The 24,096-nt window shown below is 44.5% G+C and overlaps 1 protein-coding gene across 2 annotated transcripts; it reads right to left on the reverse strand.

The window, feature by feature from the left end:
* On the reverse strand, positions 1-22,608 carry LOC109871943 (TSC22 domain family protein 2-like). Of its 2 annotated transcripts, XM_020462980.2 has the most exons (4): positions 20,160-22,606; positions 11,745-11,819; positions 2,490-2,541; positions 1-1,710 (listed from the first exon to the last, which is right to left on the reverse strand). In XM_020462980.2, exons 1-4 carry the CDS (start codon positions 21,935-21,937, stop codon positions 1,366-1,368), a joined length of 2,250 nt encoding a protein of 749 aa, XP_020318569.1. In that variant the 5' UTR covers positions 21,938-22,606; the 3' UTR covers positions 1-1,365. The 2 variants fall into 2 exon arrangements, with proteins under 2 accessions (XP_020318569.1, XP_020318570.1); XM_020462981.2 differs by lacking the exon at positions 11,745-11,819 and having other exon boundaries at positions 20,160-22,608.
* Between the last annotated feature and the right edge of the window lie 1,488 nt (positions 22,609-24,096).

Consider the following 24,096-nt stretch of genomic DNA (forward strand, 5'->3'; position numbering starts at 1 on the left):
TGGAATCTGAATATTGCATTTATTTAAATACATTAAATTTGCAATGTAACAAAACTATTGGCATATGAAATTCAAATACCATTTAAATGAACAAAGCATGGCTCACTTCATTTTCTGTAGCTAGTGTACTTAACACTTGTTTGTATCGCTCTACCAAAACCCTAGCTCTTTGTCTCCATGTCTTTCCCCCCCCCCATTGACATTGTTCACAGACTACTATCTTACAATAAGAGTGCTGAATAAAAATATGAGGTAAGAAAGTGGTTTGAAAATTACAGATCATGCAGAACATGCTAAACAGCAACAAAAACATTTTGTTGTGAAAGTGAGAAGAAAAAAAATATACAGAAGTGCACATTACAAAATAATAAATCGAATTACAGCTTTGCATCTTTGGTTACAAAGTAGGTATGAACGATTTCACAGCTTTTTTCCCCCCACCCCAAAAACACATGTACAAGAAGACACGAGTATGACAATAAACGTTCCATTTTGGAGACAAAGAAACTAGCAATTGGATTGGAAGTTTGTTTAAAAAAAAAATAATAGTCTAGCGCAGATTCACGTTCAGATTTCCTGTCCGTAGACTTGGTGTTCACCTGTACAAACTTTGCTATGTTCTTAATACTTTACACTATACAAAATGTACATTCAAACTGGATCTTGACTGGTGCGGATAAACAATTCCATTGTAAAACTGCCTGTTTAGTGTTAGACGTATGTCAGAGTTTCTTTATTATTGCCTACATATTCAACTGGTTAATGTAATACACTGCCAATTGTGTGTACAGACTATTTTAAACACTGATGACAATAACAAAAAAAAGGCTATTTTTTTTTTTTAAATATTTTTTTTTGTGACATTGTTCCTTTCATGGAAATAGCAGCCCCGTAATAAATAAACATTAACCGTAGAACTTTAGACCGATGCATGGATTGGACTCATGTCGAAGAAGTAATGGCGGCGCGGCTCCGAAAATAGATCTCTCCCCCACTTCTTACTTACAACATGAAACAGCAAGGCTAAAAACACATCTCTTACAACAACAAAACATCTCTGGGACGCTCCGATTCATCCTCATGTGAGCTGCACAACTCCTTTGTAGCCGGGGGGGGGAGATCTGGTCCACAGCACTCAACCAGTCCAGGCTCCAGTATGGCGCCCCATAAGAAAAGCCCCCGTATCTCTCTCGCAATGATTGCATTAACACTGGGAAAGCCAAACAGGCACAGAGGCACTGCCCTTGTGGTGGCCAAGCTGGTGGAGAACAAGACAATATAATTATTTTGTTGTTTTGTATGCTAATTTAGAATAATTGGAGGGTGCTTTTCTGCTTTCTTTTCTCCTGCTGGGGGGGATGCACTTCAAGCGGAGTTGCCGTTGGGCTGCGGTTGCAGCAAAGGCTGGCTGGCGTCAAGCTGGGGTTGGGGCTGGAGTTGCTGGGCCTGGAGTGGAGGATGCGTTTGAGGCTGGGCCTGGAGCTGAGGCTGGCCTTGGCCCACCCCTTGCTGGGGAGGCGTGCTGCAGGAGGAGTTTGTGGCGGCCGGCCGGATGGAGAGCTCAGACAGCTGGTCGCTGTTGGCCAGGGATTTCAGCACGGCGTTCTCCTGTTCCAGCATAGAGTTCCTCTCAAACAGCTCCTTGATCTGCTCCTTCAGCACCTCCACCTCCTCACGCACTGCATACATCAGATGGCTTTTCACTAAGTCCTGAAGGGAGAGAAAACAGGGGACATGCTATTAGTATTTAGCTTGCTAACATCCTCAGTGGGAGGAAAGAGCAGAACAAGTTATTAGCATTTAGCTCACTAACATCCTCAGTGGGAGGAAAGAACAGAAGTTCCTATTAGCATTTAGCTTGCTAACATCCTCTGTGGGAGGAAAGAGCAGAACAAGTTATTAGCATTTAGCTCGCTAACATCCTCAGTGGGAGGAAAGAACAGAAGTTCCTATTAGCATTTAGCTTGCTAACATCCTCAGTGGGAGGAAAGAACAGAAGTTCCTATTAGCATTTAGCTTGCTAACATCCTCTGTGGGAGGAAAGAGCAGAACAAGCTATTAGGTCTTTAGCTCGCTAACAGCCAATGCGAGAATACAGGCTAGTTGTTTTCTGCTCTATGTACATTAACTGAACAAAGCAAACCCTGTAGGCACATGATGATTTCGCAAACAAAAATGGCCCGGAGCGGCAATGAAGTCAGCGACAAGTCAGACCACAATTTATGCTTGTATTCGTCCTTGTCAGCAATTGGCTCAGACCAGGGAAACTAGTTGGAGTCTCTAGATGGCAAATTATTTTAATTACTTTAGTTTCAGTTAAGTACCAAGGAGGGACCTAAACCAGGAACCTAAAACATGACATGAGTTCATTTGTTCCTTGCAATACAGTTGTTCCATTTCAACAATGAGATTTCAACAAGAGACCGTTTAAAACAAGAATGAAAGCAAATGATACCATAAAATTAATATGATTAAATAAAAACACTTACCATCGCCTGTTCGATTTTATTATCAATGGCAACAACACTGGCTCCAGAGGCACTGTAAAAGGAATAGACGAGAATATTAGACAATCATAGGGTTATTGAACTAATTATTGATTACTTTTCATACACTTTAAAAAAGGTTTCTTTAACTTTTACAATTTCTGACACTAGAAACCTGAGAGATACCATGGGCCAGTTTATCATGAAAGTAAAGTGAAAAGTAGCCTAGTAGCCCAGCCTGGTCTCAGACTAAACGTAACATAGTAAATGTAAATCCGAGACACTGAAATTAATATGATATGTTACATAAAGAAAGATGGTTACTTAAAGCAAAAACTTAAAGTAGGGAAGATCTATAAGGCGAATGTCTAGCAACGCAAAGATTGTGAGTTTGACGGACAACTTCAGGACAACTTCAGCATTTTAAAAACTAACGTTTTAGCTACATTCAACTACTTAGCATGTTAACTAACCCTTCCCCTAACCCTTTAACCTAATTCCTAAACTTAATCCAAACCCCTAGCTAACGTTAGCCGGCTAGCTAGACTTCGTAACACACAATACGAATGCTCCTTTATTATCTTAGCCAATTAAATAATCTGAAAAACATGCAAGATATTTTTTTGATTAAATGCGCAGTATACACTCAGTGGCCAGTTTACTAGATACACCCATATCTAGTACTGGGTCAGACCCCCCTTTGCCTCCAGAACAGCCTGAATTCTTCAGGGAATGGAATCAATGCTCAAATAGTATCAAGGGACCTAAAGTGTGCCAGGAAAACATTCCCCACACCATTACACCACCGCCACCAGCCTGTACCGTTGACACCAGACAGGATGGGCCATGGACTCATGCTGTTTACGCTAGATCCTGACTCTGCCATCAGCATGACAACAGGGACCGGAATTTGTTTTTCCACTCAAATTGTCCAGTGTGGGTGATTCCACTAGACCGACTTCTTGTTTCTAGTTGATAGGAGTGGCACCTGGTGTGGTCGTCTGCTGCAAATAGTCCATCCGTGACATGAACCGACGAGTTGTGCGTTCTGAGATATCGTTCTGCACACCACTGTTGTACTGCACCGTTATTTGCCTGTTTGTGGCCCACCTGTTAGCTGCATGATTCTTGCCATTCTCCTTCCACCTCTCATAAACAAGCTGTTTTCACCCACAGGACTGCCACTGACTGGATGTTTTTTGTTTGTGTCACCATTCCCTGTAAACCCGAGACACTGTTGTGCGTGTTAACCCCAGGAGGCCGGTTCTGAGATACTGGAACCGCCTGGTACTGAGGATCATACCACGCTCAAAGTCACTTAGGTCACTCGTTTTGCCCTCTAACGTTCAATATAACAGTAACTGAATGCCTCGATGCCTGTCTGCCTGCTTTACATAGCAAACCACGGCCACGTGACTGTCTGTAGGATTTAAGCATTTGTGTGAAATGGGTGGTGTACCTAAAACTGCCCACAGTGTGTGTGTGTGTGTGTGTGTGGATGCAGTATTCACCACCAGATATGTGGTAGCCTTTATCAGCAAGGACTGATTGCATAGGTTGATATTCGGTGCCATTCTACAACGGTCATCACATTGTTGTGATCCACACTTTAGAAGGCTAGGAACCAGGTAAGACAGCTGCTGATTTTTTGACATCACAGGCTCTAATGAGCACACACACACACAGAGCTTCCCTCAAAATGAGTGTTGGATGGCCCTGGAGCACGACACAAAACATTCTGTTCTTTCACCATCCAATTTAGTTGTCCAAGAAGGGCGGAAGTACAAGCAGATTAACATCAGCAGGCTTCTCCACAGAGGAATGCCCTCCTAGCTCTGCAGCCAGTCCAGTGACATCATTTGTACCACTAAATCTCCTCTTTGAGCTCGTTGACTAGAGGATGATGGGTAATGAAGACCGAATAAGACAAAACATGTCACATGCGTGGATGCAGTGGGCACACTCCCCCCAAAACCTCAAAAAAAAAAAAAAAAACACAAAATGCCCACACACATACTATTAGGAAAAAAAAAGGTAAAAATTCAGTCTGTGCTTGCCTGTTGCAATGGAACTAATAGAAACGTATTGAACGTATTTGTCCCTGCCCACCTGGTCCACCAGGCAGACAAAAAGCAAACGCATGCGAAGCCAGGCAGGACCCCACTGTTAGGGAGTTGTTACGTAGGCCCCAAAAAAAAAAAACTTGAAGAAAGCAGGCAAAACACAAACTTCAATGTGTGTTTAATTGTTTAGTTCCAGGTGTACACACAGGCCTTCTATAAAAAAAAGTTTCCTGCAAGTTTATAAAAAAAATAAAAGGTCTGACCAGACGGATCTCTTGCTCTGTAAAAGCACAGACCTCGCCGTGGGCCCCAAGTCCAAATATCTCCAGACTGGTCCCATGCCAGTGAGAGACCAAAAACTAAAATCAGTTGAAATTCTTAAATCAAACGAATGAATGCAAACATGGACTGGCCTAATCATGTGACGTAGGCCTAAACCAAACACTGTTGTCGCCATGGTGTCACTGGTCCTTTGGCACTTTAATAAAATCTTACACAACATCGAAACGACCAGAATTAAACATGTCAGTTTAGCAGTTAAGAGCGCTTTGGCCAGTAACCAAAAGTTCGCTGGTTCGAATCCTCGAGCTGAGTAGGTGAAAAGATTTAAATGATCTGTCGATGTGGCCTTGAGCAAAGCACTTAACCCTAATTGCTCCCGAAAGTCGCTCTGGATAAAAGCGTCTACCAAATGACTAATGTAAACATTGGGCTCTCTAGCTAGCGAGTGTACAGTATGTACACTGCCTAACTGGGCGTAAACGGGCAATACCAGCATTACGAATTTAGATGCTGGGACAGACTGAAGGAGAGTTTGTTTATTCATTTGCTCAGAAAGGAACAAACGTGACATAGCACAGGCCTGGGTTACAGGACAAAATAGAACAGTCATGTGGTTCTTCCAGGTTTGCTCAAGATGAACCTGGATAAAACCAGCCACTGGTGGTTGAGGGATGGTAGAGTCAATGTGACCACGACGAGGACAGTCTGTTCTGGCCATTAGACACAGTGAATAGAAGATACTGCTATTCAGTGTAAAGGACTGAGGGATTGCCAAAGATAGCTAGTGCTGGATCAGCGCCCGTGGTGGAATTCAGCACCGATCAGAGCTGCCACAAACCAGCAGACCATAGATCAGTCTGGGCAGTGCCCACTCAAATGAACCTACTTTAAAACGGTACCTACCGTGTACCGTTTTTGACATTCTGGTGGGCCTATGCATCTATATAGAAAAAAACTAAACCAAAATCCTTCCATTGGCATAATTCTTGCAGTGCGACCACCCGAAACTCAGCGAAGGTCTTGAATTTGGCCCCAGCGGCAAAATGAGTTTGACACTCCTGGTATAATCTGAGAAGGTGCATAGAGTATCTATTGTGACACTCACAACAATATTTTTGTGATGCTTGCAGCCGTTTATGGTTGGATGTGGAACAGTCACAGCTTTCTTCAAAAGCATCTCGTCCATTCAATGATTTAACAAAATCAGCTGGTTTGAATTAAGCTGGTGTTGAATCATGAAGGGTTGGTTACACACTGCTACATAGGCCAAGAAAAATAACAGAACTAGTTACCAAAGCCCATGGCAGCTTTGGGTGTCTGAAAGGAAAACAAATCAATTAGAGAAAAAAAAAGTCCAAGAAGCAAAATTACACGTAGAAGTGGTGATATTTTTGTTGTAAGGCAAAACAAATGTGGCCAGGTGATGTTACAAGTTCGACCAAACCTGTTCTGACAGTTTAAGCCAATAGTTTCTAGTTAAGCCACATAGGCCTCCCACTTTGTTCGAGACACTGACTTCGAACATGTACCGTCGGTGGTATAAAGCTACTTCTCCGGCTCTGCGTGGGTAAAGGTGTCAATTCGCCTCTGTTCGTCAGAGCCCACAGGGGCAAAAGGGTTGGGCTGAGATCAAACAAAAAGCCGCTGGGGGAAAAAAAGGGTTCTTATCGCCCATCTTACGCAACTCTGTAAAGTTGACCTTTTTCAAGCACCGGACAGAGCTTAATGGAGCTCAAATTGGGGTTTGGTGTTCCGAGCAGAATGACCGAGACGGCTCAAACCTCAAGGGTTCAAGAGAAGGTATTAAGTATCTAAGACGTATTACCCACCGAAGAGTGGACAGTTATGAAGCACTCTGACATTGATGAAGTCTGAGTGGGAACCTGGAATAGTTGTCATACCTTGCCCCTGGCCACTGTTGCCTCAGTGTCACTAGGATCAGTAACTTTAGAGCTTCAGTGAGGGAGAGAAGCCCAGTTGGGGCCTTTGGCTCAGCTTGGCTTACAATAAAACCAGTGCGAAGCTCAAAAGGCAAGGCCAGTCCACATGTTCAGGACCTGCAGGTTGACTTGACTACCTTGACACCTTTGAGAGTACATACCTGCTACTAGCATGAAAGGCTTTTCAAAACCATGTGTGACTGGAAGCATACTCCTTTCATAACTAGAAAAAAAATGAACAAATACACCAGTCTGGAGAATTGGCAATGGGGCATCCATCCATAGTACTCTTTACAGTAAACATTAGGAGGAAACGGTGAAGCATGATGTTGAGAGACATCGGAAACAAATCTCTATGGAATCATGTTGACAGGGCACGCAATCTGTTTCAAAATTAGGTTGAATAACTTACATTTTTTTAAATAATATTTGTCACATGCTTTGTAAAAACAGGTGTGAAATAACAGCTAAACGCTTACTTATGGGCCCTTCCCAACAATGCAAAGAGAAAAATAATAGAAAAGTAAAACACATAATAAAAATAATAGATAGACAATGAGTAATGATAACAAGGAGTACCAGTACCGAGTATTGATAGCTTGGCTATATACAAGGAGTACCAGTACCGAGTATTGATAGCTTGGCTATATACAAGGAGTACCAGTACCGAGTATTGATAGCTTGGCTATATACAAGGAGTACCAGTACAGAGTATTGATAGCTTGGCTATATACAAGGAGTACCAGTACCGAGTATTGATAGCTTGGCTATATACAAGGAGTACCAGTACAGAGTATTGATAGCTTGGCTATATACAAGAAGTACCAGTACAGAGTATTGATAGCTTGGCTATATACAAGGAGTACCAGTACAGAGTATTGATAGCTTGGCTATATACAAGGAGTACCAGTACAGAGTATTGATAGCTTGGCTATATACAAGGAGTACCAGTACCGAGTTGATGTGCAGAGGTACGTGGTAAGTTGAGTTAGATATGTACAGTACAGATAACTAGGAATAAAGTGACAGATATTAAACAGTAGCAGCAGTGTATGTGAAGAGTCAAAAAAGTTAGGAGGCTGTAAAGATTAGTCTGCACTGAGGGGGAACTTTGACATGAAATACCGACTCAGCGCGCCAAGGGAACCATTGAGATCTACAGATGATCTGAGCCTGGACTGTTTGCGCTTCTGCCATGGAAACCCGACACTCATGGGTGTGTGTGTGCCTATGGAGCACCCTACATACAGCACCTCTTGAAACAGGAAGTTAACCAGAAAGTTGGGCCGAGGGCATCCCTCGCCATCATGTGGTGCTGCTGGTGGTGATGGAAACCAACTAGAGATAGACATTCCAGGTGATTGCAGTAACAGTAAAGTCTCCAAACAATCACAGCACAACTGAAATCCACATGTACTCGTCCAGGCGGATGCAGTACATGTTACTGCAGCGTCCCGGTTAAAAAGCACTCAGTCAGCCAGCCAATCAATCAATGCTTTAGTACTAGTGTGACTCAGGCACACAGCATTGTGGGAGGTTGGGTGTTTGAAATGACTGCATATGTATGTGTGCAGTTCTCCTCAGCTGTTTTAACGATGTGCATTCATTTCCTATCTGATGCTGCCCTCTCCTCAGATATGGTTTCATGTACAGCGCCTTCAAAAACTATTCACACCCTTTGACTTTTTCCACATTTTGTTGTGTTTCAGCCTGAATTTCAAAATCCATTCAATATATTTTGGTCACTGATCTACACACAAGACCCCATAATAATCAGAGGGATTCATGTTTTTCAAAATATTCACAAATTAATAAAAACCACGAAAACCTGAAATGTCTTGAGTCAACAAGTATTCAACCTCTTATGGCCTAAATAAGTTCAGGAGTAATAATTTGCTTATTTTATTTATTTATTTTTATTTTACCTTTATTTAACTAGGCAAGTCAGTTAAGAACAAATTCTTATTTTCAATGACAGCCTAGGAACAGTGGGTTAACTGCCTGTTCAGGGGCAGAACGACAGATTTGTACCTTGTCAGCTCGGGGGTTTGAACTTGCAACCTTCCGGTTACTAGTCCAACGCTCTAACCACTAGGCTACCCTTGCTTAAAAGTCACCTAATAAGTTGCATGGACAGTGTTTTACCCCACACATACAATGATCTATAATGGCCCTCAGTCAAGCAGTGAATTTCAAACAGATTCAACCACAATGACCAGAGGTTTAACAATGACTCGCAATGGGCACCTATTGGTTGATGGGTAAAACATTTTTTTTTTAAAGAAGCAGACATTGAATATCCCTTTGAGCATGAAGTTCTTAATTACACTTTGGATGGTGTATTAATACACCCACAGTCTCTACAAAGATACAGGTGTCCTTCCTAACTCAGTTGACAGAGGAAACAGAGTTTAATTACTGATATGAGAAAACTGTCTGTATCAACATTGTAGTTACTCCACAAAACTAACCTACTTGACAGAGTCAAAAGGGACACGTGTACAGAATAAAAATACACATCCTGTTTTCAACAAGGCACTAAAGTAATACTGCAAAAATGTTGGCAAAGCAATTAACTTTGTCCTGAATACAAAGTGTTATATTTGGGGCAGATTCAATACATTACTGAGTACCACTCATCATATTTTCAAGCATAGTGGAAGCTGCATCATGTTATGGGTATGTAATCATTAAGGACTAGGGAGTTTTTTAGGATAAAAAGAAACTGACGTGAGCTTGGCAAAAGCAAAATCCTAGAGGAAAACCTGGTTCAGTCTGCTTTTCACCAGACACTGGGAGATGAATTCATCTTTCAGCAGGACAAAAACGTAAAACACAAGGCCAAATCTACACAGGAGTTGCTTACCAGTCAGTGGATGTGGCAGAGTTACAGTTGACTTAAATCTGCTTGAAAATCTATGGCAAAGACCTGAAAATTGTTGTTTAGAAAAAGGATTTTGAACTTGCAACCTTCCGGTTACTAGTCCAACGCTCTAACCACTAGGCTACCCTAAAGGACTTCATATTATGACTGAAAAGTACCTTCCTTTCTAGCACCACTCGGTCCAGTGTCATACTGACCAGTGTACAGTCGTGGCCAAAAGTTGAGAGAATGCCACATTCATTTCCAAGTTTCCTGCTTCAGTGTCTTTAGATATTTGTCAGATGTTACTATGGAATACTGAAGTGTAATTATAAGCATTTCATAAGTGTCAAAGGCTTTTGACAATTACATGAAGTTGATGCAAAGAGTCAATATTTGCACTGTTGACCCTTCTTTTTCAAGACCTCTGCAATCCGCCCTGGCATGCAGTCAATTCACTTCTGGGCCACATCCTGACTGATGGCAGCCCATTCTTGCATAATCAATGCTTGGAGTTTGTCAGAATGTGGATTTTTGTTTGTCCATCCACCTCTTGAGGATTGACCACAAGTTCTCAATGGGATTAAGGTCTGGGGAGTTTCCTGGCAATGGACACAAAATATCAATGTTTTGTTCCCCGAGCCACTTAGTTATCACTTTTGCCTTATAGCAAGGTGCTCCATCATGCTGGAAAAGGCATTGTTCATCACCAAACTGTTCCTGGATGGTTGGGAGAAGTTGCTCTTGGAGGATGTGTTGGTATCATTCTTTATTCATGGCTGTGTTGTGAGGCAAAATTGTGAGTGCGCCCACTCCCTTGGCTGAGAAGCAACCCCACACATGAATGGTCTCAGGATGCTATACTGTTGGCATGACACAGGACTGATGGTAGCGCTCACCTTGTCTTCTCCGGACAGGCTTTTTTCCAGATGCCCCAAACAATCGGAAAGGGGATTCAGAGAAAATGACCTCAGCAGTTCAATCCCTATACCTTTGGCAGAATATCAGTCAGTCCCTGATGTTTTTTCTGGAGAGAAGTGCCTTCTTTGCTGCCCTTCTTGACACCAGGCCATCCTCCAAAAGTCTTCGCCTCACTGTGCGTGCAGATGCACTCACACCTGCCTGCTGTCATTCCTGAGCAACTCTACTGGTGGTGCCCTGATCCCGCAGCTGAATCAACTTTAGGAGGCAGTCCTGGCGCTTGCTGGACTTTCTTGGGCGCCCTGAAGGCTTCTTCACAACAATTGAACCGCTCTCCTTAAAGTTCTTGATGATCCGATAAAATGGTTGATTTAGGTGCAATCTTACTGGCAGCAATATCCTTGCCTGTGAAGCCCTTTTGTGCAAAGCAATGATGACGGCACGCGTTTCCTTGCAGGTAACCATGATTGACAGAGGAAGAACAATGATTCCAAGCACCACCCTACTTTTGAAGCTTCCAGTCTGTTATTCAAACTCAATCAGAGTGACCTCCAGCCATGTCAGCTGGTCCTTTTGTGGCAGGGCTGAAATGCAGTGGAATTTTTTTGGGGAGATTCAGTTCATTTGCATGGCAAAGAGGGACTTTGCAATTAATTGCAATTCATCTGATCACTCTTCATAAGATTCTGGAGTATATGCAAATTGCCATCATACAAACTGAGGCAGCAGACTTTGTGAAAATGTATGTGTGTGTCATTCTCAAAACCTTTGGCCATGACTAAGTCAGTTGAGGTTCAGGGAACAACGGTTTGTTTATGCACTTTAGTAGGCCTTAGTGTTACTGAGGAGGCAGGTTGCCTGACACTTAAGAGCGTTGGGCCAGTAACTCAAAAGGTCGCTGGTTCGAATTCCTGGGCCGACTAGGTGAAAAATCTATTTATTTGCCCTTGAGCAAGGCACTTGCTCTAATTGATCCTGTAAGTCGCTCTGGATAGGAGTGTCTGCTAAATGACTAAAACGTAAATGTACTGATGTAGGCCTATTGGCTGAGTGTGAGAGGTTTGGCTGGCCAACATTCCCACTGCCATGCGGTTTCCATCCATGCACATCCACAAAGGAAAGCTCACTGCTATGCACTGCACCATAAACACACACAGGAAGGCCTGTCCCATCCAGTCCAGTACAGTACCTATCACTGTGGGCCTTAGAGTCCTGCAGCCTGCTGCCAGACTGGAAGGCCCGGTAGAACACCATGGAGGGGGTCCTGTGTCAACCAAAGTCAAAAGAAAACAGGAGAGAAAAGGAGAGGGGATGAATCAGAGAATACAGGAGAAAACGAGAAACCCGTCTCATATTTTTAAATTTACTTAAAATGAGAAGAACACCCTGTGTGCATGGTTAACTAGATAGGACAGAGGCTGTGCCTGAAGGTGTTTCAGTAAATCAGCTGTCACAAGTTCAAGATGAGCACACAGTACGTAATTCACAAATATTCAAAATACAATTTGCTAGGGGGGGTTCAAGTGCCTGTTGAGAAAACAATACATGTACATCTAACCCCACACTCTTAAAAATATGTATAATGCAGCACAGGCAACTGAGGCAAAAACTGTAAAATGGCTTAAGTGTTGAGTTCTGCAGAGAAGGAAAGGAGTTATTTTGCCAACCACTGTGTTGATAGGGGGCGAGCTCAAATGGATACCATTCCCTCCCATGTCCCGACTATGGGGCCCTGGAGGCCACAAGCACACCATGTTCCATGAGGACGGAGAAATGCCCCCCCTCAAAGCCCCATGTCCATAAACTGAACTACACCCCCTCCCCCCCACCCCGCCGTACAGCATGTGTGTGAATATCTGAACATTGAGCCAAGGCTCTTTTCCTAGAAATCTCTGGCACAAACTCTCTTTGTCACACAACACTTTTGGAGCTCCACCTTCACGTTTTGTCTCGCTTCATACAAAACCCAACATATATAAACTCATGCAGTACTAAGTGTTGAGCAATTAGTGCTTTTTGAGGACTGTTCGGTTACATTTTTTTAATATAGTTTTTGATTAAAAAAATGAAGTGTTCCACAAAAGGCACTAGGTGGGTTCAATGCTGTAACATAATAAAACAAGGATTACAAATCTCATGTTGGTAGCGTCTGTCCATTACTGCTCATCATTTAACATGACTTGGAATATTTCAGTTTTATTTGATGACTTTATTATTATTTCATTCCAAGTCATCATCTCATCTCTATAGAGCTGCTGCCTATGCGATCTGACAAAAAATATATATATATTTTAGTAGTTCTTCAAAGTAAATAAGTCGTTATTTTATGACTGCTGAATAGCAACTATTCATAAACTTGTCTCGTGTATTTTCAGGTAGAGATACCGCAAAGCAACTGCTCTCTATCCCTTTCCATCAAGCATTCTTCTGTCTCTTTTTCCCCTCCGTGTCTGCCCCACATTCACCTAGAACAGCAGGCGGATAAGAAAACACCCAGACCGGACAAGTAGGTGAGCAATGGATTATGGTCATTGTCATATATTACCACAGTTTAGTGCAGAAAACATGTAGAATATTGGCCTGTTGGAAACTACAACAGTTCAGCTCGATCAGATTTATCTCTAGAGAAAACTGTGCAATGTCGCATTAAGCATTAATAAAAATGTGTTCTTAACTGACTTGCCTAGTTAAATAAAGGCATAAAAAAAATGTTTAAACAAAACAAAAAAACGTTTTCCCCCAAAAAAAGAAAAAAAGAAAAAGAAAAGTATTCGGCACCCAAAAATACAGATTTCCGATTGTTATGAAAACTTGAAATTGGCCATTCCGATTAATAGGTCTACCTCTAGTTGAAAGGTGTCTAACCTAACTCAATACAGCCCTCAAGCAAAACTAATGACCCAGAACAACCGGTTCAACAAAACTTTCAGGCATTTTTCAGGCATTCTTTTCCATTGATGTCAACCATTTTTGTCTGTGTTAAACGTTGGCTGCGTTCACCCCTGCACACACAGAACCGCCTTGGGTGAGCCTGGTGGCTGGTTGGTTTGCTTGCAGGGTGTTGGACCTCGGAGCAACCTCACTAATTCACTCAGCATGTGAAAAGCCATAGAGACTTTGAAGGGGAGGGAATCAATTCAGTTACATAAATCGGGATATTATTTTTTGACAATATCGCAATATTTTTGCACTAGTCGGCTGTACTGCCACCAAAACTCCAGTATTTTTCCATCTATAGCTTGTTCTCTATCCAATTTTGAAAATGATGAGCCAAGATACTTTTAGCAATTTATTTCCATGACAGATCAAAACAGTCAGATTTCTCTTGTTCCTCTGCAGCAGACATGGTGAGCAATATGTTAGGAACACTGAATCTTAAAACACATAGAATTGTGACAATTGCAGTACATATGGCGATATCGTATCGCGAGGTCCCGAGCAATTCCCAGCCCTAGAAAGGAGCAATCTCTCCTGGTGTTCATGAGGCCATCTGTCTCATCTATCAGAGCCTGGGCAGAACTAGGTCAAGACTATTTAGATTCCAGCGCTCTGTTAGAGTCCCCCTGCGGCAGTGGGGTGTTGGAGAGTAAGAGAACGGGGCTCAATGCCCACTCTGTAAATTCATAAATATGGCCACACTTCTGGGAATGTTCCTCTGTACTGTAGGCCCTTAAATCAGGAAGCAGGGGTGATGGAAAACAAAACTATGGAGAGAGTCAAGGGAACTGACTTTCGTGGAACTGTGGTTTCTTGGACTCACTGTATGTCCTATAGGCCATGTCGTGTTTTCCCCATACTCTTGTAAGGATGTGGATAGGCTAGGCAGAAAAGTTACAGATATGAAGTTTGTGACATTGCTTTAACCTACCTGGACAATCTATCAGCGCTTTCAGAGTTACACAGATAAGAATGTGGAGCAAAGGAAAGGCCTCTTGACTATTCAAACATACATCACTTAAAACACCACTCACCTAAATACTGTGCATAAATAACATCCTCTGCTTTAGCCCTTTGTGACGTACAGTACATCTATTAAATCAGGGGGCTGTGGAGCATTTCTTTCTGAAGCGCCTTTCTTTCTGAAGCTAGGGCTGACGTGCCTTTCTCTGTAAACAATGGCGGGAATCGGTACCTGGGGCAGAGGTGATCAAATCAAATGCATTTATATAGCCCTTCGTACATCAGCTGATATCTCAAAGTGCTGTATGACTGAGAAGGGAACCTAAATACGACAATGGAGAGACCGGCAGAGTGGGTCCGCAGGGAACAATGCACCTTTTTTTAGAATAGCAATAAAATGTTTTTAAAAAAGACAGCGGGACTTGAGAGGCTGATGAGTGCAAAGATTACCATTGGTAGTCTAATTCCGTTCACCCATTTTAGCCAAAAGGGCCTGCTGAATGGTATGAAAGTGAAGAACATGGGGCTGGATGCAGGCTAATGTCTTCAGGTACATTGTAAATGAGTAGCAGAGGCTGCAGGCGAGTCAGGACACAGTGATCAGCGGTGGTCCAGGCCCCTCAGGATACAACTGGACACCCTGGGGTTAAAGGCCAAGTGCCACTCGTTATCACACACCCTGACATAAAATACATATACTTCCCCTAACAGACGATTCTTCTCAAAACTTATAAAAGTTAATCCCAACCCCCCATTCTCTACCCACATTCCACACACACTCAAACCCAAGCCACAAACCTCCTTGTCCACACACACACCCCTCCCCCAGACTCACCTCCTTGTCCACCCCCCCTCCAGACACCCTTGTCAACCCCCCCTCCCCCTCCAGACACCCTCCTTGTCCACACACTGGCTCATTTCAGTGTCAATCCCTCCTTTTCCACACTGGCTCATTTCACAGTGTCAATCACACCTTGTCTCCTAGTGGGCTGCTGAGTCAAGTTGCACAGCTCAGCTAACTTAGACCTAAAACACATTCCATCATTCAACACATTCTGTTGTTGTAAGCAAATAGCCTCAGTTCATTATACAAGTATATCTAGTTAAACATCTTCCCCTAAAATGTATGTTACCCTGACAACACCGCATAAAGCTGCAAAATGTTCTGCAACAAGTTTTTCGACCATCAGGCATACATTAAACGTCTAACACGGAACCCAAACCGGCTGCGCGCCTGCGCCATCGTGCATAAATGTATTTTGTGTCCCCACACCAAACGCATTCACGACACGCAGGTTAAAATATCAAAACAAACTCTGAACCAATTATATTAATTTGGGGACAGGTCGAAAAGCATTAAACATTTATGGCAATTTAGCTAGCTAGCTTGCACTTGCTAGCTAATTTGTCCTTTTTAGCTAGCTTGTTGTTGCTAGCTAATTTGTCCTGGGATATAAACATTGAGTTGTTATTTTACCTCAAATGCACAAGGTCCTCCCTCCGCCAATTAATCCACACATAAAACAGTCAACCGAATCATTTCTAGTCATCTCTACTCCTTCCAGGCTTTTTCTTCGACTTTATATTGCGATTGGCAACTTTCATAAATTAGGTGCATTACCGCCACTGACCTCATTCGGGTTTCAGTCACCAATGTGGGTATAACCAATGAGGAGATGGCACGTGGGTACCAGCTTCTATAAACCAATGAGGAGATGGGAGAGGCAGGACTTGCAGCGCGATCTGCGTCAGAAATAGAACCGAATCCTATTTTGGCAACGCAGAGGCTCGTTGACGTGTGTGGATGCAATAATTGAATAACAGATTTCTAAATTTATTTTGCAACGCACGCGACACGAGCGGTGCAGTCAGCCTGTCAATCTGAAATAAAAAAGTAGATAAATTGGGGGAGAGCAGGTTAAATCGGCCATCTTCAGGCTATCTATGGCTGAGGGGAGGGGGGGGGGGGTGAGATTTGAGTCAAGACACAGCTAAGCTCTACAGTAATCACTTGCAGGAAGAACTGGCAGGGGGGGGATACTGACTTCCCGAACTTGCCATTACAATAACAGTTTAATGCTGAGGGAAGGGGACCCATGTCCCATTACAAATTCTAAAACATATATGGGCAGAATGTGCAACACAGATCAGATCATGACTTAGTCTCATTACAATAACAGTAACAGTTGCAGTCACAGCAACAAATTAGAAACCCAATATCACCAACATATTTGATGGCGTTTGATTTCTATTGTGAGAAACAAACTTACAACTGGTTAGTTGGACCTAAATGTTATAGCCCTGATGTAAACAAGGAAGATGGGCCTAGTACATAGCCCACATGCCTATCCTACACACCAATCTGGAAACATTATTATAGAATAGGACTCCATGGAGCTCCACTCACTCTGCGCCGGCTTCCTAGAGATATTGGGAATACCTCAGTCACCTCTAAACAGAAATGTCATTCAACACTTAACTGATGTGCAACAACTTCCAGTTTGCCTTGCCTCTCTATGCCTGTCAGTCAGTCAAGGGGCCTGGCACTAGACACTGCAACATGGGATGTTCCCCGCTGGCAAAAAAGACAGAGTGGTAATGCACAGAACAGAAGAGCATTTCCTCTGGAAAAATGTGAAGCACGGAGCCTAAAAAGGTCACAGGGCCTATTTTTGCAGCCTATATTCGAGTCAGGTAATTGTTTCCGTAAGGCACTCGTAACTTGAATATTTATCTGGCATAGAACACACAACAAGCCGACGAGGTAAATAGATCAACTATTCTACTACGGGGTTGTCAGATTTTCCTATTTTATTACTCGTTTCGTTTACAGAGGAAAAATACATGTGGACTGTATCTTCAACGTGCGCCCCAGCAGAAATATGGTTTTCCATGTTCCATATTTTTGGGCCGTGGTGAAAATTGTTTTGCCGTGACACAGCGCCACAGCTATACGACTGCATTGGAAGCACTGAAACAAATGCAAAGTTACAGCCAAGTCTCGCCAGCCAGGGCCACAGTGTGGTTTTGGTTGAGGCACTGCAGTTTCATACACCACTTAGCTCCTGACAAGGGACGGTGGATGACTGACAACGAGCTTTTGAATTAAGTTTCAGACAGAGAGTGAAAAAAGTATGTATGGCAGAAGAACATGACAACTAGTAGCGATTTCTGGTTCTGCATTACAAAACTGTGTAACTTACATGGTCAAACACACAACTAAAAATCTATTTTTCAAAAGGCCAAAAAGGCAAGTTAAGCTCATGAATCAACAAAGAGCAGAACCAGAGCTTTCAAAATAAAAATAAAAACGTGCTGCAAAAACACACAAAACTATTTTTTGAAAAAGCCAGTAAGGCAAGTTGGGCTCGTAAATCAACAAAAAGGGTCAAACGATTGTAGGTATCTAGGACATGTGACCGAAAACAAAATGCCTGTGCTGCTGCATATATACTGCCTAGTCTAGGCTATATTTCAGTCTATAAAACCGGTATATGGAAACCACCAAGAGATTTGAGGCACTTCACGGTTTCCTCTAATGCTTGCCGACCCCGACGAGCACTCAACTCAGGAACTGAAAGTTTTAGCATATGAACAGGAAGTGTGAGCGACACCTCTCACCCCCACAACCCTAACCCCCACAACCCTAACCCCCACAACCCTAACCCCCACAACCCTAACCCCCACAACCCTAACCCCCACAACCCTAACCCCCACAACCCTAACCCCCACAACCCTAACCCCCACAACCCTAACCCCCTCAAAAAAAAGCAGATGATCACATCCTAAATTGAAGTCTAGTTCCTAAACTGTATACACTAAAATGTACTATTTTCAATCAAAGGTCACCATCTGTAAAGCTCCTATGCCAGACTGTAGTCAATACTTCAATATATCTGTTTGTAGGCCTATCTAAAAAATAAAAAAAACTTTACTCCTGTATCAAATGTTTACACATCATACAGCCTAACAGTCCCTGAGCAATCCACTTGGCTAGACTTAACCCCCCCCCAAAAAAACACCCAACAGCACTGCACCAACTCCTGGCTCATCCTCTCAGAACCTTTTCCTAAGTGTGGTGTACTAGCTAAGTGAATGGAAATTCTGATAGCATGAAATGTGGCAAAACACCAGCTCCAGCCTGCACCATACTTCAACGAGGAAGCCTTTTTCTAGGTCAGGAGCGAAAAAAAATAAAAATAAAAAAAAAGGTCAAGCACACAGGAGGACTAAGACAAAAGGAATATCTGGCCTCCAGTGTAGAAGGTGGCTGGCTATAAGCTTATTTTGCAAGTTTGTTACAGAGGCCATCAACTTAGAAATTGCCTTAAAGGCAGAGTGCAGTCAAAAACATGACTTCCTGTGATGTGCGTGTACTGTGAAATAGTGAAAATTATGTTTTTTTGGGGGGGGGGGGGGGGGGGGGGGGGGACACCTGAAATATCTGCCTTTTTTGGAAGAACAGGAGTTTTGGCTGGCCTGGTGACATCATCAGGCGATAAAGTGGTTAATAGACCAATAACAAAGAGTTCCAAACCTCTGCCAATAACAGCCACTTTTCAGTTTTCCCCACCCCACTCCGACAGTCCTAGCAAAACTCTTGCTTGAGAAATTGCTCTTTGCTAAGAAGCTATTTTTGTTTATTTTTGACCACGTCAACATAATAAAATCATAGTAAAGGTACTTAAATCGACACCCAGAAATGATTTGATATTGAAATAAAAATGTATGCATTGGACCTTTAACGTGTGATGGCAACAGAATTAGGATAGCTGGAGATTAGCCTGGGTCAAGTCAGCAACATTGTATTTAGACTAACAACTGAAAACAGAATACATCAAAACAACAGGAGTACACACACTTCTGTACACCAGTAAGGAGTTAGTAATGTATGCTCATTGCAGGGGGGGGGGGGGGGGGGGGGGTTTACTTGGGCTACACTCCAGCTCCCTTTCGAGAGTCTACCTACTGAGAAACATATTTCCTGCCTGTGTGCCCCTCCGCTCCCATGTATAGCTATGCTACATCCCAAATGACACCCTAGTCCCTATATAGTGCTCTACTTTTGAACAGAGCCCTGGAAGAAAACCCTGTTTGTCTGTCCAGCCACGCCAACCAAACCACTGATGACAAGACGTCATCGTGACAAGAGGAAAGAAATGGGAGGTCTCCAGAACGCACCCGCTGCTCTCTCCTCTTCTCCAGTCCATCTACATGTCCAGGGAGCTGGCTGACTGGATGCTACAAGCAGCCATGAGTTCAAACACAGACCCTCCCCCTTGAGAACACACACACATGCTTATGACCCCCCCCCCCCCCCCCCTCGCTTCATAAAACCACTCCACAGCTGCAATGTTTTTCCACACTGCTATAAAAGCCTGCCAATTCAAATCAATCTTTATTTGTCAAATGCTCCAAATACAACAAGTGCAGACCTTACAGTGAAATGCTTACTTACAAGCCCTTAATTGTACTGCTTAAAAGAGAGAAACAGTGCCAAAATGGTTTAAACCTCAACATATGAGATTGAGCTATTGTTTCGCAATAGCTATTATTAGCTAGGCCTCAGTCATGCGTCTGAATGGCCCTGCCCCTAAGAGTCTCCAGTATGTGGCCCGACAGCATTTAGTTGACTTTCTAGCCAGGTTATTCCCTTCCATATGATAAATGGTGAAGTGTGACAGGGTGAAAGGTGGTGGCTTACCTGTCCTCGTCCCCGTCTATGGCTATTCCAAACAGGCTGTTCACAGAGGGGTTGTTTGCCAGCTGCAGGCTCTCAGGGATCTTCATCAGGTTTTTCTCAGAGAAGGCGGGAGGCTGGCCCTCCTCCACATGGCTGAACCCAGCAGCCGGGAGGCCCTGCGCCCCCCTGCCATCGCGGGCCTGTTGCCCGGGCAACAAGGAGGCAGTCAGGTTTGGCATGGCGGTGGGGGCTAATGTGGTGGCGCTGGAGGCACTGGGCACAATGGTGGGCACGTTTTGGGTGCCGGGGGGCGAAGGGTGGAGGCCGACGGGTTGACGAATACCCGTGGGGGCATACTGACCTACAAGCTGTTGCAGAGTAGAGCTTCCGCCCAGTACCATGGATGACCCAACACCTCCCACACCTCCACCCATCAGGCCTGAAGCTGGCTGACTGACAGGTAAAGAACCTCCTCCCCCCACTGCTGCCATCTCCCCTACCTGCCCCAGCATCGGAACCCCGGTGGCGGGAGTCATGACCAGTGACGGGCCCTGACCCACAGTCTGTCCCACATAGAGGGTCTGGCCGGCTGAGGCCACTGCCTGCATGCCAGGCTGGTTCTGTTGGTAGTAGTCTGCCTGGTTCTGGGGCAGGCCTGGGGGCTGGTTGGGCAGGTGCTGTCCCAGTGGAAGCTGCTGTAGCATGGCCTGCTGCTGGGGAGGGTAAGCCAGCATCTGGGTCTGGGCTGCAGGGGTCATGCTTGGGGATTTCTGTATGTGAATGCCACTTTGAGGAAGACCGTTGAGCCCCACAGGAAAGAGGTTCTGGTTGGCAGCAGGTTGGATAGTACTCAGCGTTGGCTGCTGACCTGGGACAGCCATGAGGTTGTTGGTGGGGAAAGTGTTGTGTGTGGCTGTTCCAGGCTGCCCCATGTTGTAGTTTTGGTGGTGAGGCTGCTGCTGCTGTTGCAGTGTGTCCATTGGGTGAACGTGCAAGGCATTAAGAGCAGCAGCATCCACTATGGAGTCTAGGCCCTGGCCAGAGTGAGTCGATGGTGCAACCACCGTACCACCAGTCAACCCCAGTCCGCTGTCCCTGTCAGCACTGGGGTCAAACGCATTGGCATGTCTAATGTTATCCGTAGTCCTGTTAACCACAGTGTTACCCTCTGAGTCTTTCTCATAGAACTCTGTGCAAGTCCATCGGCCCTTTCTGAAGGGCTCTCCAGTACCATGGTCAAGTTTGATGACCCTGAAACGTGAACTGCAACTTGCTGTCGATGACATAACAGAAGTAGGGGTTAAACTAGTCACTACTGGCTGGGATGTGCTCACTGACACTGTTGTAGCCCCCCAACTGGCCACTGGGGCAGGCTGTGGCATGAGCCCGGACTGAGCAATAGGGAGGCCGCTTGACGAACCACTTCCCAGTGTTTGCTGGCTAACATGAGGCGAGCCTGCCACTCCTGCCTTTCGAATAGCAAAACCTTCATTTGGAGGCCCCGACATTGCAGGCATCTGCCCAACTTTAGGTACACTACGCGGTGGGACCATAACGCCAGGTGCCTCTTGCTCCCCTACATGGTTTAGGGTTTCCTCAGACGAACTTCGATCACATACCTCCGGCTCGAAGTCAGCCCGGGACACGTCGAATATTTCCGACGACCCGTCTTCAGTCCGTGATTCGTCTGGGTCGTCCAGGCTCTCCGTGTCGTCCGTGGCACTGCTGGCCGCCACCTGAGCCTGTGTCACACTTGTGATCTGAAAACAGCTTTTCTTTTTAGCCGGCATTTTAGACATTTTGAGAGCCTGCGTTCACAACTCCCGTCTAAATGTCTCGCGTTAAAAGCAAGTGAGTTAGCTAATATCAGCTGACAACTGGCTATCTGAAACAGAGAATTTGCATCGATGGAAGTTTTTTAAAACTATTATCAAGAGGAGTATGAGTCATCCTTGTTCCTTCCTCCTCTCGTCTCCTGTTGCATTTTACGAGTTCATAACATTGAAGACCAACCCTTCCACGTCCAGCGTTTGCCAATAGAAGTAGTAATTCGATAACTGATCCAAAGGTTTGATCCGTCCGTACCGGCCTGTTCAGTAAAGTAATGTCCGGACCCCGTAGTTGTCAGATGGCGGCTGTCGCAGATAGAGTTGCCCAGCTGCGGCAGCTACTTTAGACTGTGAAGCGGGCCCGTACCTCTCCACTCAACTAGCTAGCTGGCTACAACAACACTCTTTACGTTGGGACAAGTATGTAAGACATCTCTCGGAACAAGTCACCTCTCCCCTCTTGACTTACGAACTTAAAACGATTCAATACTAACACTCGTTTCAAAGGTATATGTAACCCATTTCCAAGAGTAAATAGTCTCTAGGTCACACTTCAGGGAACTGAAATTCCGAACAGCGGCTACCTCCCTCATTCTTGTCAAGATGGCTAGCTAGCCTAGGCTAGTTATGTACAACCGCACTGCATCGTGGGTAACATACGCAACAATATTTACGTACATGATTATTGAGAATTTCATTTCTCTCTCTCTCTCTCTCTCTCTCTCTCTCTCTCTCTCTCTCTCTCTCTCTCTCTCTCTCTCTCTCTCTCTCTCTCTCTCTCTCTCTCTCTCTCTCTCTCTCTCTCTCTCTCTCTCTCTCTCTCTCTCTCTCTCTCTCTCTCTCTCTCTCTCTCTCTCTCTCTCTCTCTCTCTCTCTCTCTCTCTCTCTCTCTCTCTCTCTCTCTCTCTCTCTCAGCACAAAAAAAAGAAACGTCCCCTCACTGCCAACTGCGCTTATTTTCAGCAAACTTATCATGTGTAAATATTTGTATGAACATAAGATTCACTGAGACATAAACTGAACAAGTTCCACAGACATGGGAGGGGGTCAAAATCATAAGTAACAGTCAGTATCTGGTGTGGGCACCAGCTGCATTAAGTACAGCAGTGCATCTCGTCCTTGTGGACTGCACCAGATTTTCCAGTTCTTGCTGTGAGATGTTACCCCACTCTTCCACCAAGGCACCTGCAAGTTCCCGGACATTTCTGATGGGAATGGCCCTAGCCCTCACCATCCGATCCAACAGGTCCCAGACGTGCTCAATGGGATTGAGATCCAGGCTCTTTGCTGGCCATGGCAGAACACTGATATTCCTGTCTTGCAGGAAATCATGCAGAGAATGAGCGGTATGGCTGGTGGTATTGTCATGCTGGAGGGTCATATCAGGATGAGCCTGCAGGAAGGGTACCACATGAGAGAGGAGGATGTCTTCCCTGTAACGCACAGTGTTGAGATTGCCTGCAATGACAGCAAGCTCAGTCCGATGATATTGTGACACACCGCCACAGACTATGACAGACCCTCCACCTCCAAATCAACCCCGCTCCAGAGTACAGGCCTCGGTGTAACACTCATTCCTTCGATGGTAAACAGGAATCCGACCAACACCCCTGGTGAGACAAAACCGCGACTCGTCAGTGAAGAGCACTTTTTGCCAGTCCTGTCTGATCCAGCAACAGTGGGTTTGTGCCCATAGGCGACGTTGTTGCCAGTGATGTCTGGTGAGGACCTGCCTTACAACAGGCCTAAAAGCCCTCAGTCCAGCCTCTCTCAGCCTATTGTGGACAGTCTGAGCACTGATGGAGGGATTGTGCGTTCCTGGTGTAACTCGGGCAGTTGTTGTTGCTATCCTGTCCCTATCCTGCTATCCTGTCCCGCGGGATAGCAACATCCTGTGATGTTCGGATGTACCGATCCTGTGCAGTTGTTGTTATACGTGGTCTGCCACTGCGAGGATGATCAGCTGTCCGTCCTGTCTCACTGTAGCTCTGTCTTAGGCGTCTCATAGTACGGACATTGCAATTTATTGCCCTTGTCACATCTGTAGTCCTCATGCCTCCTTGCAGCATGCCTAAGGCACGTTCACACAGATGAGCAGGGACTCTGGGCATCTTTCTTTTGGTGTTTTT

Source organism: Oncorhynchus kisutch, linkage group LG27 (genome assembly GCF_002021735.2).
Source record: "Oncorhynchus kisutch isolate 150728-3 linkage group LG27, Okis_V2, whole genome shotgun sequence".
NCBI lineage: Eukaryota > Metazoa > Chordata > Actinopteri > Salmoniformes > Salmonidae > Oncorhynchus > Oncorhynchus kisutch.

Coding starts and splice junctions, on each gene's coding strand:
- LOC109871943 (XM_020462980.2), bottom strand. CDS start 21,937: ATGTCTAAAATGCCGGCTAAAAAGAAAAGCTGTTTTCAGATCACAAGT. Junction 11,820..20,159: donor ATAGACGGGGACGAGGACAG/GTAAGCCACCAC, acceptor TGGTTGACACAG/GACCCCCTCCATGGTGTTCT. Junction 1,711..2,489: donor ATAAAATCGAACAGGCGATG/GTAAGTGTTTTT, acceptor CTCTCCCTTCAG/GACTTAGTGAAAAGCCATCT.